The 17,011-nt window shown below is 33.4% G+C and overlaps 3 protein-coding genes across 8 annotated transcripts; 2 read left to right on the top strand and 1 right to left on the bottom strand.

The window, feature by feature from the left end:
• Positions 1–5,394: 5,394 nt before the first annotated feature.
• LOC100797278 (dynamin-related protein 4C) lies at positions 5,395–8,913 on the bottom strand. The gene is made up of 2 exons (XM_003541636.5): positions 8,252–8,913; positions 5,395–7,444 (listed from the first exon to the last, which is right to left on the bottom strand). Exons 1-2 carry the CDS (start codon positions 8,467–8,469, stop codon positions 5,665–5,667), a joined length of 1,998 nt encoding a protein of 665 aa, XP_003541684.1. The 5' UTR covers positions 8,470–8,913; the 3' UTR covers positions 5,395–5,664.
• Positions 8,914–9,106: 193 nt separating this feature from the next.
• Positions 9,107–14,998, top strand: LOC100817372 (shaggy-related protein kinase eta). 4 transcript variants are annotated; one of them, XM_041008302.1, is made up of 10 exons: positions 9,112–9,745; positions 10,158–10,265; positions 10,801–11,073; positions 11,157–11,231; positions 11,334–11,390; positions 11,741–11,881; positions 11,991–12,041; positions 14,276–14,383; positions 14,462–14,573; positions 14,654–14,998. In XM_041008302.1, exons 3-10 carry the CDS (start codon positions 10,885–10,887, stop codon positions 14,701–14,703), a joined length of 783 nt encoding a protein of 260 aa, XP_040864236.1. In that variant the 5' UTR covers positions 9,112–9,745; positions 10,158–10,265; positions 10,801–10,884; the 3' UTR covers positions 14,704–14,998. The 4 variants fall into 4 exon arrangements, with proteins under 4 accessions (XP_006594531.1, XP_040864236.1, XP_040864237.1 ...); XM_041008303.1 differs by lacking the exon at positions 9,112–9,745 and adding an exon at positions 9,828–9,968; XM_006594468.4 differs by lacking the exon at positions 10,158–10,265 and having other exon boundaries at positions 9,107–9,745.
• Positions 9,863–10,578, top strand: LOC102664775 (uncharacterized). 3 transcript variants are annotated; one of them, XM_041008304.1, is made up of 2 exons: positions 9,863–9,996; positions 10,065–10,578. In XM_041008304.1, exon 2 carries the CDS (start codon positions 10,079–10,081, stop codon positions 10,286–10,288), a length of 210 nt encoding a protein of 69 aa, XP_040864238.1. In that variant the 5' UTR covers positions 9,863–9,996; positions 10,065–10,078; the 3' UTR covers positions 10,289–10,578. The 3 variants fall into 3 exon arrangements, with proteins under 3 accessions (XP_040864238.1, XP_040864239.1, XP_006594529.1); XM_041008305.1 differs by having other exon boundaries at positions 9,881–10,002; positions 10,057–10,578; XM_006594466.3 differs by having other exon boundaries at positions 9,887–9,981; positions 10,040–10,578.
• Positions 14,999–17,011: the final 2,013 nt, after the last annotated feature.

Genomic DNA, 17,011 nt, shown 5'->3' with positions numbered 1-17,011 from the left:
CATTCGGTGTCACGAACGTTATGCCAAGATTAGGGTTGGAGAGGGATTTGACTTAAAAATGAAGTAAATAATTTTACCTGTTAATTAAAAATATTATCACATGATATTTTAATATATTCATATATATATATATAGACTGGTAACTTTCTTATTATAAAAATTATTTTCATGATGTCAACATAATTTTATTAATTTTTCAAAATGAATATATTAGTAAGCTAATCTTTTATAATATTTTAACAATTTTTTAAATTAATATCATCTTCTTTTTAATAAACAAGTTAACATATTTAATTAAAATAATATATTAATTAGAGATACGAAACAAACAACAATTTCTTAATAGTTTTGGATTCCATTTCACCTCCGCTAAACACACTATAAATGAGGTTGAACACAAAGTCACAAATTAACTCATATTTCACATAATCAAGTCAACAGATCTCATTCATTCTCAATCAAGAGGTCCATTACCAAAGATTTATACTTTTCAGGCGGCAGAAAAGCTAAAGATATTCATTCTTGTAGGAGTAGGACACTATCCAATACACCTAACACGCGGTTTTAGACTTCTTGGATGGATTAGACTTTCAAATTAGAATATCAGTGCGCAGTTGTTTTCACATGCATGTGGACGACAGGTTCATATGTATAGAAGTGATTTTACCGTGCAAGCACTTTTTTTTATGTTAGGATTATTAACGTTTGGAAGTCATGATTCTTTTTTCTATCCATAAGGCACTTTTGTTTGTTTGGATTAACGCTTGCAAGTCATGAATTTAATTCAGGTACAGAAATTTTGGTCCGTATCAGATGTAAATCATTATGATAAATTATATTGTGTATGTTTCAAACGGATAAATATATTTTTGGTATGAACCTTCTCGTTATGGATGGTCATGCTTACAGGTTGAATTTGGGAGAAAGAAAAAAGACAACTTGATTCAACCCTATTTTATGTAGTCTAAGTTGGATTTTGCAATTATTCTCAAACTGACCTAATTAACTAGATTACGTTTCGCTTTTCCTCCTTTGAATTTGTCCATCCAATAGGTTTACGCCTGTCTAAGTTGTTTGAATATGCCAATATGGCTATAAATGTATAATAACGATATCGGGTACGAGATATAAAAATTTTATTGAAAAAAACTAAGATACAGGTACGTTGATATAATATATATATATATATATATATATATATATATATATATAGAAGTTTATATAAACATAACTATTTAGATGATAAAAAAGAACTCACAAAAAAACATAATTTATAACATTAAAAGAGATTATACTCTACAACACATGATGAAAAGAGTCTCGATCAGTAGTTGGTGCGAGTAGTATTAAATTTATTCTCTTTAAATAAGATTTTAGTTTTTTTATTTAAGTCTCATGGATAAAAAAAATAATTAGAAAAAAAAGACAATACTAAATTTGAACAGTCAAATTTCTTAATAGATATTAGTCATTTGACATTATTAAAAAAAATCTCACCATACAAAAACTATAATAAATAAATGTTATGAGCATGACTATGTTATAACACTTTAACAATTTTAATCTTATTGTTTTCTTGTCTATTATCAAAGAAAAATATTATCTCTAAAATTAGTTTAGATAAAGAAAGAGTAATAATTTCAATAATGATAGTTCCTTTAAATAGTTCTTATAACCTTCGCCAATATTTCTTAAAAAAAAAACATTTCACCAATATTTGATATTTTGTTCTCATCCTATTTTAACTCATTTTTTTTTGGAAAAAGAGAATGATTTGTGTATATAAAATCTAGAAATGACACTAGTTAGATGATATAGTATAATAATTTATTTATAGTACATAATTTTCTAGCGGTTTAATCCATCAAAGTCTATAATATTATTATGAACTTTTCCTCATCATATAACATTTCATGCATAGTGTCTGTGTCTCCTACATTTTTTACGATGTCTCCGACAATTGATGTAGTTCGATCGAGCTGTTGCAGAACCATTTCCATCACAACTCCGTTGCAGATCTGTCGCCATCGTTGCTTCACTGTGGTCGCAGATTTCCCACACCTAAACATTAAACATTTTGAGTTGAATCTATTTCAGCTATTGGGTACCTAGTACTAATATATACTTAAATTATGTATTTAATCTTTTTTTAGAAAAATGCTTCTGGTGCGTATTTATACGCACCCTCAAGAACCCAACGGTGTATCAAGTACCAATACGTTCCACTTAAGTGTATGACATGATTTTAAGAGTACTCGAGCTTCGTAGATGCCTGAAGCATCATCTTATTGTTAATGATGATCGCAGTTGACTATCCTTGATGCGATGCTTTTAATTATATACCATTTTGTTTTATTATGCTTTGTTTGTGTTTTTTTTTTTTTGAGACATGCTTTGTTTGTGTTAATTACCCAGTTATATATAGTAACTTTTCAAGACTTGCTGAAAATATCACTACCGAACTTAAATTAATTTTTTAAACAACATACCTCTTGAACGAATTTGATAAGAAAAATCATCTAAACAGGCTCTTGCTGGACAAGGATTACATTTTTTTGGTGTAACAATTTTAGTTTGAATTTCAACGTACTGTAGGGAAAATGGGAAATAGACAACACTACATTACATAATACGGCATGGAAGAAATCAACCGCGCTTGCTTCTGTATAAATTCATCACAAAATGGGTGAAAGGGTTAAGTTGTAAGCTTTTGGAGTTTGAAACCATCTAATTTATAGGTTATCTACACGAATAATACTCTTTCAAATAAATAATGTATGAGGCTAAGGCGCTAAGCTACAACAAGAGAATGAAGAATTGAAGACTCTTGTCTTTTCATCCAACAAACTTGTATTTGAGATTTTAAGTTTTACTTTATTTAAATCATAAATCTAACATTTCTCTTTGCTGTTAACCTGTAAGGCTCATAATTTGAAATTTTCAATTGCATGAATCAACGCAACTGCAGTTCATGTGGGAGGCAGATCAATACCAAGAAACTAGAAATTTGTTGAAACAAATTTATGGAAGACTGGGTTCTGAGGCTGACAAAACCAAAACAGAACCAGAAATGATTATCAAATGTGCCTGCTTTTACACAATGTATCGTTATAATTCTCGGAAGAGAAGAGGCCATGCAACATTTTGCAGGAATGCACTACAGGTTTTCAAACAACTAGATAAAACTTCAACACTGCTTATATTGTAAACTTCTAGTAGGTTGCCTTGATCTTCCGAGTTCACAAAATGACATAAACACAAATTAAACATAGTACAAGTTATACAAGCATAAGATACACCAGCCATTAAAAATAATAATAATAATAATAATAAGATACATCAACTTATCATCTGCTGCTGATACTAATGTCTGGTACTAGCTAGTGATAATAATATTAAGGGACTAGGAAATGGGATGGTTAAATATATAACAAACACTAACTTAAAACCAAAGACAGATGGAAGCAGAATTAACAAAATCATACAAACATGAAAAAGGCAGATTCTGAGCTCTAATCACCATATTTGGAAATTTTGTCCATTATGTTAGCCACCAATTGCTTGCTTTCTCTGAGCACTTTAATTCTCCTATTGAGCTTGTCATGCTTGGCGGCAACAGAAGGAGTTTCATCCAACAATCTCTCAATTCCACCTCCATATGGGGAGACATCTTATCGCTCACAATCTCATCTCCCAGATCCTTGTCCACAGGGTTGAAATGGCAGAATTGCAGATGCATCGCAGTGGTGTCAATCAGCCTCGGAAGCACAATCTTCCAGTGTGCTGTCGGTCTCATTTAAGTCAAATGCTTGCACAAGTTAAGCAGTGAGTCAGATAACCAACCTGAATGTTTCCAAAACCATCAAGAACTACGTGAGAAGATTTTTGGCTTTAACTCTCTCCACAAACTGATTCTGGTTGGCCATGCATGTGTAATAAGTTAACTTCTCCATTTTCACAACCGGTGATAGTGTTCTGAGTGACGCTTCAGAACAGCAGCCACCACTTTCCCAAGATAGTCCCGCACCTGGTCAGTGAACTGTTTGATATTCCCTTCACTTTATTCTTTTCCTTTAAGAGAGCAAGAGAATAGTACGTGACATGAAATTTGGGAGTGCAATCAACTTGCCTTCTTCTAGTATCTCTATTTGTTCCATCAAAAACTTATCAGAAGCATCACTTTGAGGACCCTCATGAAGATCATTTGAGTAGTGATCAAGCATATCCACGAACGAGCAGTAAATGCATGTGCTTGTCATCAGGATACTCATCGAATTCTCCTCTCACGAGAATCTTACTCGGTGACTCTTGTGCCAACCCAACCCAATGATATGCATGAATGCAGACATGGCATCAGTCACAGAAGCAAGGTTCTTGGGCAATTTGTCCACCTCGGACATCTGAGTTCTAAGCTTGTCATTGATCTTCTTAACAATTTCAGGCCGTATTTAGAAATACTAACCGCTTGAAGTTGAACCAGCTTCTGTGCCAAAACTGGAATCCCCACAATGAACTTGTCAATTTTGGACAAAAGTGTGAGTCCTGAATAGCTTGGACTCTTTTACTCCAAATTGTTCGGTTGGATCGGATAAAAATATCGAAAAAATAAGTGTTTCGCATTATCTGTTCTATATTTTGGGTTTTATCATTTTGTCCTATTGTAACAACTCGGTTTGTTTTAATTTGACGGTTTGTAGTAGGTTTTAGTGCACTTGTTGGAGGTTCCCTTCTATATTTTCCCATCAAAATCAACTGCATGAAACCAGAAAGTTGTTGGAAAAATAGAAGCAGAAATGGTTCTCAATGTGCCTTCTTTTACATAAGATATCCTTATAACTCATGCCTCCAATGTCTCACGGAGGGAACATTGTTGGAAAATAAACAGAAGGAAACAAGCAATACAATATTTAGGAGTTCAATTAAGTCATTTTGCAGGAATCCACTAGAGTTTTTCAAAGAACAAGGATAAAACTTCAACACATTATTTATTGTAAACCTCAAGTGCCTTGATCTTTGGAGTCCACAAAAACACAAATTGAATACAGTAAAAGTTATACAACCAGAACATATACTTCAACAAGTTCGGAGTGGTTTTCTGTTTCCAGTTTCGAAATTATTCAAAACTAAACTCAGTTTCAGTTTTAAGTGTTGAGTATCAGTTTCAAAATTTTAGAAGCTGTTATAACTTATAAGTTGGCAAAGGTAGGGGCAGACCAGCGAACCAGATGGAGATCGGGAGCGGCGGCGCGGCAGAGGGAGAAGCAGATTGATGGAGGGAGAACGGGATTAGAGAGAGAATTAGGTTTGGACCTATGAGAGCACCGTACGAGAGGAACAAGGACAGTGCCGAGAGGGAGAGGCATGTCGGCAACGCACAAGACAGAGGGAGAGCGGTGGCACAACAGAAAACAGGAATTTTTGTGGAACATATTTCATTTCCAAAATACATTCTAAAACAGAATACAGAAAACAGAAAACAGAAAACTGAGAATGGACAAGGCAGCGGACCGGGCCTTAAAACCACCTATGATGATATTAGAGGACTAGTAGTCTAGTACCATATATATTTATATATAACACCCACTAGCTTAACCTTAGATAGCTGCAGCATAATTAGCAAAATCACAGAAACATGAAGAGAAAAAAAAAGGTAGATTCTGAGCTCTAATCATCATAGCTAGAAATTTTGTCCATTATGTTAGCCACGACTTCTTTGCTTTCTCTCAGAACTTTAATGCTCCTATTGAGTTTGTCACGCTTCATTGAAACTGAAGGAGCTTCCTCCAACAACTTCTCAATTCCACCTGCATATGGAGACATCATATCCTTCACAATCTCATCTCCCAGATCCTTGTCAACAAGGTTGAAAATGCTGAGTTGCAGATGCAGGGCAGTGCCGTCGATCAGCCTCCGAAGCACAATCTTCCAGTATGCTCTCAGTCTCATTTTCAAGTCAAATGCCTGCGGAAGTAAAGTTGAGTACTGACTCAGATGACCAACCTTAATCGCCTGCTCAAAACCATCAAGGGCAACTTCATGATAGTTGCCTGTATTAACTTTCTCCACGAATTCATCCTGGTTGGCCATTAGCTCGTTATACTCACTCATGTATTCAGGATTACTAGTGTAATCAGTTAGCTTTTCCATTTCCACAACCTCCATCACATATTTCATAGAATTCTCCTTCATCTTAGCAATGAGGTTCTTCCCTGCTCGTTTTGTACTTGTCTGAAGTTGGTGGTAGTGTTCTGAGTGACGCTTCAGAACAGCAACCACCACTTCCTCAAGATAGTCCCACACCTTGACTGTGAACTCAATTGGCATGCTTGAAATTGCTCTCACTTTATTCTGTAAGAGGGTAAGAAAAGCACTGCGTGGCATGAAGTTTGGGAGCCCAATCCACTTGGCTTCTTCTAGAACCTTAATTTCTTCCATCAAAAACTTCTCACCAGCATCACTTTCAGGACCCTTGTAAAGATCATTTGAGTACTGATCCAGCATATCAACAAGGCGAGCAGTGCAATGCATGTGCTTGTCATCAGGGTACTCATCAAATTCTCCTCTGAGAAGAATCTTCCTCAGTGACTCTTTTGCCAACCCAATGATATGCATGAAAGCAGACATTGCATTAGGCACAGAAGTAAGTTTCCTGGGGAATTTGTCCAGCTCAGAAAGCTGAGAACCGAGCTTGTCGTTGATCTTCTTAACAATTTCAGGCAGTATTTTGGAAATACTAGCCGCTTGAAGTTGAACCAGCTTTTGTGCCAAAACTGGAACCCCCACAATGGACTTGTCTATTTTGGACAAAAGTGTATGAGTCCTGAATAGGTTGACTTCTTCTGCTCGAGCATCTTCATAGGACTCATCCCCAATGCGATTTCTGACACAAACATAGCCAAGTCCAATGTTGACATCATCAGCAGTTACCTTCTCATGCAAGCCCTCAGGAGCCTTATCAGCTTTTGTGACCACAGCAAGAGTCCTCTCACCGGTTTTGTCAACACCTTGTGACATCCTAATGGACTCACAAGTAGAGAAATCAACAGTGGCAGATAAAACATTGAGAATGATGCTCTCTTCAGGCCTTATATACTCCATAATTATATCCTTAATCTGGTCATATATATCCTCAGGTTGACCATGAACTGGCACGCGAGTGATGCCTGGAAGATCAACCATAGTGAGATCAGGAACACCGTCCTTCTTCACCACAAGAGTTAATGGGGTGTTGGAAATTCCTTTCCCACCCCCTGCAAGCTCATCCGTGGCAACTCGGATAGCATCAGAGACTTGAGCCTCATCTGTGGACACGATTTTGGCATTATACTCTAGCACCAACTCGGGTTTGGGAAGTGAGTGGTTTTGGAGCCTCATGATCAAGGGAACCCTTGTGCAGATACCTTGTCCACGGGGTAAGCTGATTCCAGCCAGAGATTCTAGGACACTGTTTTGGAAAATGAAACAATTACATCAATGAAGTTTAGTGGATTATTTAATTAACTTTGATTCACTATTTAATTAATTTATTTTGAGGTATAGGTCTTTTAGATTCACACACTAGTATTTTACAAGAATCTTGTCTCATAGTCATAGAGGATTAAGTGTCATATAGTGTTAAGAAAAAAAAAATGCAATTACTCCCTTCAATCTCAATTATAAGCAAACAAAATATATATTTCACAGTTTTGAAAAAAAGTAATTAATTTCAAGTGTGTTATTTTCAATTAAAAAATAAATATTTTTTCTAAGTTATTTCTTATTAAAATTTGATATTAAGTATAAAAAAGCTTTTCATCTTATTAAATGAAAAGTATTTTGAAGAGTCTCAATAAATAAGATATAAGTAATTTGTTTATATTTAAAATAAAAAATTTGAGATTTTTATTATTTATATTTGAAACCATAGCAAGAAAATTTTTTACATTATCATTAAAAAAATTTATACATAATAAATTCACTACTCTTTTTCAAAACTGTGAAATATATATTTTGTTTGTTTATCATTGAGATTGAAGGGAGTAATTGAAACCAGAGCAAGAAATTTTTTACATTATCATTAAATTTTTTTATACATAAAAAATTCATCTTTTTTATACATAAAAAATTCATCGACTTGTAAAAAAACCTACTTAAAAGCCGTACATATCATGATTTGTGATTAGTTTATATTGGAAAATAATTTTACACCACTGCATATTTATATGTATTACTGCATTTGCATAACAAGTAAAAAAATCAAACAAAATGTTACCTGGATTTTCCAGAAGACTGGTCACCAACAACAACTATGGTTGGAAGCTGTATCCCTTCTTTGGTGATGTTGAGGCGCCTCAGGTTCTCGACAGCATCAAGAACAGGACGTATGCGCTCGTTGTAAGAGGACACAATGGGTGCAACATGTTTGGCCTCGTTTGGCTCGGGTTTTGGAGTGGCATGATCAAGGCCAAAGCGAAAGGTTCCTTCTCCCATTTTCTAGTGAGGTTATGTGACACAACAGAAAGAACTTTGAAGGAATTGAAAGCAAAAGACAGTGTAAAAGTTAAGGTGAGGAGTGATCGAGTAAGAATGCTGTTTTCATGAGAATTGAGTAATATTTATAGACATTGCTAGGGAAAGAGCCTGGGAGCAGCAAATGAGAAAAACAGAAACACTCTCTTGACTTCTTTTGTTAAACCCATTTTTCCAGAAAAGAGCTATTAAGATTATTTTTTTTAGATACCGAGTTTGTTAAAAATGTAACTTTGATTTTTAAATGCTATGGGATTTAGATTATTTCACCTCTGATCCATGCTAAATCTTTGAAAATTTTATGTTTATGTTGATGATTCTTTTAGACTAAAAGTTACATGGCAGAATGCATTGTGGGGACTGGGTCATTTGGAATTGTCTTCCAACTTTGTAATAGTATCAATATACGTTATTCAACTTTGTAATAGTAACTACTTTAACAAGATGATCTAATTATAAGTGTCTAATTTATTATAAATTTGGTGTGCATTCGTAGTTGATATAATATTAAAATATTTAATGATTGAACTATTAAAATTACACATATAACTAGTTATTAAATAAAATAGAGTTTAATAGTCATAAATGATATTAATCAATAAAAAATTGTCATTAATAATAATTTTAAAGTGATTATTATAAAACTCAATAAATTTATGATGAATTGATTGTATAAAACCATTTTATAATTGATAATACATAGCTTATTTTCCCAATAAAATAAATTATTCAAAGAATAAACTTAGTCCCCATCTATTTGTGTAATATCTTTGATTAAATATACGATAAATTCACATAGATTGTTGTATTTACATATTGTTTTCATTACATCCTTTTTAAATAATAAATTTTTTTATATCAATTTCTATTTATTTCTTAAAAGATGTCCATCAAATCTCAAAACTCTTAATTTCTCTTATACAAACAAGAAAATAATTTAATTAATCTCGTTGCTGAGGCTACAGGGTAACGTGTCCACCTACTCAACACAAATATGTTATTCATTAGTCGCTTTTCAACTACAGAGACAAAAAAAATCAATTGATTCGATCTTATCTTGCTAGCAAGTTCCATTAATGAAAAGCCACACCAAAACACTAGATTTAGGATATGCTGGCACGTATATGGTTGCTTGCTTAAACATCACTCAATAATGCACCCCACCACAGCACTGACTATGGCATGCACCTAAACGAAATTAAGCTATTTCTTTATTTAGTTGATGCTAGCTAGCTAGGTAGCTCTTTCTAATTTATTTCTTGCTTGAGTTATGCCTATTCAATTTCCATTCGCTTGGATTTTTTTTATTCTAAGATCGATCATCTTCAATTTCCCTATATTACTAGCAATATTGATTGAACACTACTAGATCATGTGTATAACGTTGTATAGCTAGCTAGCTAGCTTTCTATTGTCTAATATACCTTTGTCTGTGTTGTAAATTAAGGAGCAAGAAGCAAGTAATCCCTCATAACACACACACACACACACACACACACACACACACACACACACACACACACACACACACACACACACACACACACATATATATATATATATATATATAATGGCGGATTGGGGTCCAATGGTGATAGCAGTGGTGTTGTTTGTGTTGCTAAGCCCTGGTCTTCTGTTTCAATTGCCAGGGAAGAGCAAAGTGGTGGAGTTTGGGAACATGCAAACCAGGGCAGTGTCTATCTTGGTCCACACAATCATCTTCTTTGGTCTCATTACCATCTTTCTTGTTGCTATTGGTGTGCATATCTACACTGGCTAGCCTTATCGCCCTCACTCCTTTAAATCTTTAATTATTCTATTCTTTTTGGTTAAAGTTTTAGTAATTTTTATCTTGTTATTCTTTTTTGATTTGGTCACTGTATTCTCCCATTTCTCATGTCCTCGTCGAATAATAACTCTACTTCTCTTTAGTCTTTGAGATTCCAAGATTAGGACAACTTTGGTTTGTATAGAATCATAGAATGGAATAACTTGCACGTACTGCACACACTGATATCACATCATATGGCTTAATGTTTTATGCTTTGATGAATTCATTTTCTTTTCATACTTGAACCTTTCCCATTAGTGTGGTTGAAAACGAATAAGAAAAATGAACTAAGTTTGGTGTTATTTAATTATATCAATGGTGATTTGATTAACTATAATTGGACTCTCGCACTGAACCCTTAAAATCCCTTTTGTTCAATGCCTATAATTGTTTTAAATTAATTATCTGATACGAATGCCACATCAGTTTTTCTCACTCTTTTTTTTTTCCTTTCATCTTAGGCTAAATGCTTGGAAACTGGCGAGCCAGTGGCCATTAAGAAGGTTTTACTGGACAAAAGATATAAGAATCGTGAGCTACAGTTAATGCACTTGATGGATCATCCAAATGTGATCTCTCTGAAGCATCGTTTCTTTTCCACTACAAGTGCAGATGAACTTTTTCTTAATTTGGTGATGGAATATGTTCCAGAGTCTATGTATCGAGTCTCAAAGTTCTATAGTAATACTAATCAGAGCATGCCACTTATTTATGTAAAACTTTACATGCACCAGGTATGCCTCAAAGTTTCGGGTGATTGAGAAGGTTCTGTTTTTATCTTTTCACATCCTGATACAGGTCTGTGGTGCACATATAGATTTTCAGGGGGCTGGCTTATATCCACACTGTTCCTGGAGGTTGCCACAAAGATTTGAAGCCTCAAAATATACTGGTTTGCTTATATGCTCTTGCTGAATGGAAATTATTATTAGGACTTTCTTTCCGAATAGTAGGAACTATTTCCTGCTCTGATGTCATTTTGTGTATTCTCTAGGTTGACCCTCTTACACACCAGGTTAAGATATGTGATTTTGGAAGTGCAAAAGTGCTGGTATGTTGATTTCATTCTCAGTACAAACACTTTTTTTGTGTGCATCATCATATGTGTGCGTGTGTGTGTTTCAACATTTTATCTTGTTACATTGTAATTTTTTTATATGATTTTGTTTTGGTGTTTTGGTAGACTAGCCAGTTTTGGTTTTTGATATTGCTTTGTTTAGGGCCTTTTGGGTAATCCATCCATTGTTGTGTGTTTTGGAGGTTTCTATATGATTTATATACATTAAAATTATGTGTTTATGAGCTTTTGCATTGTGACTCCTATTACAATATCGAGGATCATATTTTTCCATGTTTTTCCAACTGACATTTCTTGTTTACTTGGGATTTTTGTGTGATCAGGTCAAAGGTGAAGCTAATATATCACATATATGTTCACTTTTCTACCGGGCACCAGAACTTATGTTTGGTGCCACTGAGTATACTACTTCAATTGATATTTGGTCAGCTGGCTGTGTCCTTGCTGAGCTGCTTTTGGGCCAGGTTTATGTTATTGCTTTTCTTTTGTTATTAAAATGGTGTAAATAGTCTCATATTAAATAACAATTTACTGCCTAGTGCCATCTGACACACAAATGGAATTTTTTTAAAGCCCTTATTACCTGGCGAAAATGCACTGGACCAGCTTGTAGAGATTATCAAGGTGCAATTGGTGTTACCACGAGTTGATCATTTGGATTTCATGAACATATGAACTCTATTCACCTTGCAATATATTTATATACATGAACTGAAATTGACAAATTGTGCTTGTTGACTATATATATGTATTACTTACGTAATGCCTTTATTGTGTGTGCATTAAGTTTGATGAGATCATGGTCAAGCTAACTCCATTATCCCACGAAGAAAATGATTACTCTGATCATGAATGGATTATCCCATGTGATATTTTCTCATGACAAGGTCATCTTAAAAGTTTGTGTCTATCTCTCTCTTCATAAATTAAATAGGTGGAATCAAAAAATGTCTAAAGAGAGAGCTATTCACAAGTTTTTCACAATTTTACATTAGAAACCATTTCTGTTCCATTTGCCTCCTACTAGTTTATGGAGATTCTTTTATTATATAAGATGGCTTATATTCTAAGGACACTTGTAAGTTGTCACATTGATTAGGCATTTTGACTTTTCATTGGTGAAAGTATCTTCATATGTTTTTTTGGTTGGCCCCAAAATGCTTTTTGATTCTCAAACTTAAAAACATTATTCAAGCTTTTGACTATAAGTACGACACATGAAATGCAGTTGCATATATGTTACCACACTATAAGATGTTACTTTGTTTAGATGCTTGTTTAGGCTCTTGAAAAGTCTCCATTTTTCATTTATTTTAATGGAATTTTCAGTTGAACGCTAGGAATAAATCTGCAGCCGTAGAATGCTATACAAGAATAGAGGTTTGTCTGGAAGGTAGTACTTGATGCACTACTATTTGCCAGTACAAGCTCTCACAGGCTTGACATGTTTGCTCTTTGTTTATTTCTGCATGTATTAAACAACTCTTGTTGACTTTGGTATCAGTATTTGGTATCAGTATTTTAAAAATAGAACACAGTCCTATCATATAACTAATTAACATGGTCTAAACAGTCTCAATATATTTAACATGCTTTCCATCTCACAATTGTGTAGTTATTTAACGAGTTGTTGTTGATGCAATTTTACTCTGTGTGACCATGGTTTCAAAGGACCCAGATATGAACTGTATCAGTGTATTCATTGATATGATTGTCACTGAGTTCCTTCCCAATGTTTGAATTAGTTTCTCAACGATTTTAATAAAAAAAAGTTGCTTTATGACATTAAATCTTTTGGATATATACTTTTAGTCAAAATCAATATAGTTTCTCCCTCCATTCCTATAAATATATATTTTATGAACATGCTTGAATCATAGACAATAGAAATTGCCATTGCACTCACCAAGTATGCAGTTGGCTTCATATTTGAATTTTCAGTCTGTGCATTTTCTAATTTTGCCCCATTTACTAGTTTCAGACCATGTTTACAAAGCTTCACGAGAACATGGTATTATAATTTTATTTTCAATCACATGAGTTACAAATGTATCTGCGTGCAAAAAAGATTGAATGTTCCTTGAAGATACTAAATAATACAATTTTATCAAGCAGAACCAAGTTATATTTTTAAGTGTATCGTTACCTATCATTGCATTCTATTACAAATATTCTATCATTGCATTCTATTACATGGGATTATAAGTGTTCTGATTTGTCTTTAGTTATATTTTTAATTACTTAATGTTCTAATTAATTGAAAAAACCATTTTTTAAATAAAGTTGCTTTCTGATTAGTATTTGTTAGAGATGCAATATAAAGTCATTCATGTATCGTTACCTAGCAGCTTGAGCTTTTTGGATAGTTTGTTAATGACATGGTATGAAATTCTCTGACTATGTGGTCTAGAGTTCAATCCTTTATACTCTTATTCTTCTAATAAAACGTTAAATTTCAACCAAGGTAGATCATATGTGGACTTGTGCATTATCCACACTTAATGTCCAAAAGGCTCTTGCATGAGAGGCATGTTAAAGATGTAAAATAAAATCATTCATGTATCTTCACCTATGAACTTAAGCTTTTTGGATAATTTGTTCTTGATAGTAATAATTAGTAAAATCAAATCTGTTATTTAAATGTATCAAAATTTACATGTGAAAATTTAAATTGGTCTAAGTTCATTATAGTTTGTCTTTGACTATTATAGTCCTTTATACCTTTCTTTAAATGGGTATGTACTAAGTTGTGGGGATGTTATCGCATCATCACTTTCCTTTTTTATGAAATTTCATTAACATTAAGTTTAAAAACTTCCAGCCACTAGGTCACTTGATTTTTCCTGCTCAATTTATAGGTTACTCAAATGAAGCAGGAGCATGACAAGAGGCAAGCAAGCCTCATAGCTGAACACAACGAACAGCTAAAGCGTACCCAACTGCAAGCTGAAAATGAATTGAGAGAGGTGCCACACACGTATGTTTGTCAAAGCCAAAATTTTTATAGAAATTTATTCACCTGTTCATATCTTAATTGTATGTAGAAAACAATGTTTATGAGGAATGATCATGAAGCTCAGATCAAAGCATTGAGGTGTGAACTTGAAGATGAGTGTCGGAAGCTGGAAGAGGAGTTGCATCTTCAAAAAATCCAAAGTATGGAATACCCTGATATGATAAATTAATTTGTTGTCATAATTTTTATTATTATATTTATTCTTTGGAATATATTGCAGGAAGACAGGCAAAGGGCTTTGTTGCAGTTGCAGTGGAAAGTGATGAGTGACAAGCCTAAAGAGGACCAAGAAGTGAATTCAAAACAGGTTGACTTGTGTTTGAATCTATTTGTCTGTGTCTGTCTTCAAATGGATGCCATATTTGCTCATTTTCATGTTGGGTTACCTTTGGTAGTTTGGTTTGACATATTACATTTATCATTTGGTAGGCACAGTTGGGGAAATGAGAAGACATTTGTTGTATACCTAAATGTGCTTCTTTAATATTCTTTCAACACAAGCCTGAGAATTGTGAACTTAAATACATAGAAGGGTGATGCAAATAAAGGCCCACTGGTTCACATATGCATAGTCTTCATGCTAAAATTGTCACTTATGAAACAGGCATAATCTTGTTACTGAAGGCATAACTATTTACTAGCATGATATTAGATAAATTTGATTGGTACCACTTCTCATATCATAGTTGTTTCAAAATTTAAGTTGAAAAGATTTTTATTGATGATTTTTGCACATCACAAAGGGAAGGGTGAAGGCAGTGCTCTGAAGGCTTCATGTCATAGCAGCAGAAATAGTGTGTGTGTGTCTTTAATTGATAGACATTGGTTTGGTTGTGATTTGGTATCTGTTACTTTAATCATGCTTCTTTTCAAGCTCCTTACTATCTTAAAGATGAACACTATAGAAAGTAACTACACTTACTATTTAGTGGTTTCATGAGTGTAAGGATATTCCAATTGCAATTTGTTTTTTTATTCTGATATCATGTATGCTTAAAAGTTCTGCTGAAAAGATGGGTTATGAGTGATTAAGATATCTAACCAAATTTTATTTGTGGAAAATGTGATGAGCATATGAATTTGATGATGATCTGGTATCTAAGTGTTAGAATACATTAGACAGGGTTCAGTGAGTGCAAATTGAATCAACCTTTGTAATGAATTTCAATTGAATTTGAAAATTAACATAATGATTTTCATACCTTGAATTCAAATGTCAAATCACTGCTTTCAAAGACGGTTATTACATAATAACCGTCTTTGAATGTCGAGGAGATGTAACAATCAAAGGCGGTTATTATGTAATAACCGTCTTTGAATGTCAACCCAGATGTAACATTCAAAGACGGTTATTATGTAATAACCGTCTTTGAATTTCGAGGAGATGTAACAATCAAAGGCGGTTATTATGTAATAACCGTCTTTGAATGTTGAACCAGACACTACATTCAAAGACGGTTATTACGTAATAACCGTCTTTGAATTTCGAAGAGATGTAACAATCAAAGGCGGTTATTATGTAATAACCGTCTTTGAATGTCAACCCAGATGTAACATTCAAAGACGGTTATTACATAATAACCGTCTTTGAATGTTGAACCAGGCATTACATTCAAAGGCGGTTATTACATAATAACCGTCTTTGAATTTCGAGGAGATGTAACATTCAAAGGCGGTTATTACGTAATAACCGTCTTTGAATTTCGAAGAGATGTAACAATCAAAGGCGGTTATTATGTAATAACCGTCTTTGAATGTCAACCCAGATGTAACATTCAAAGACGGTTATTACATAATAACCGTCTTTGAATGTTGAACTAGACACTACATTCAAAGACGGTTATTACGTAATAACCGTCTTTGAATTGTTCTAAATTTCAAAGACGGTTATTATAATAACCGTCGTAAAAAGCAGTTGTGTTTCAACGACGTTATATACAACGACGGTTTACAACCGTCGTTAAAAGCACTTAATAACCGTCGTAAAAAGCTATTTTTCTAGTAGTGTCTTCAGTGCTAAGTTACCCCTTTGTTAAGGAAGTTACCGGCCATTCTTTTCGGTCGTCGGTTCTTTCTTTTTGCTGGTGTCCCATCGTTCGTTAGTAAAGTCTTTTTTTTTTTTTTTTTACTATTACTATAATCATAAGACGTGATACCTTAACTAAGTATATAGACACTTATTTAATATTTTTCATTTCCCTCTATTTATTTTATTTATATAATTTATTATATTATTACAATATCTGGTCTTTTGTGTCTCTTTTTTATGATGTTGGCTAACTTTTGGTGTCTACAAAATATTATTTCTTTTATTATTATTTAACTTCTTTTGTTGGCTATTAAGTGTAATTGAAAACAACTTATAATATTCTATTAATTGTTGATCATTAAATTGTAAAAAAAAACTATTGATCATTAATGTATTTTTAAAATTTAAAGTAAATATATAAAAATTTATTAATTGTATCAGAATAACTCAAAGAATTACACATAACTGAAAATAATTTATTTAACAGAAAAATCTCTATTTAATTCTTATTATATGTAAAAAAAAAATTAGATCAATAATAATCACGCA

The sequence above is a fragment of the Glycine max genome, chromosome 13, assembly GCF_000004515.6.
Source record: "Glycine max cultivar Williams 82 chromosome 13, Glycine_max_v4.0, whole genome shotgun sequence".
NCBI classification, from domain to species: domain Eukaryota; kingdom Viridiplantae; phylum Streptophyta; class Magnoliopsida; order Fabales; family Fabaceae; genus Glycine; species Glycine max.
Note: the sequence above shows the minus strand (reverse complement) of the source record. Positions and strands in the feature narration are given on the sequence as shown.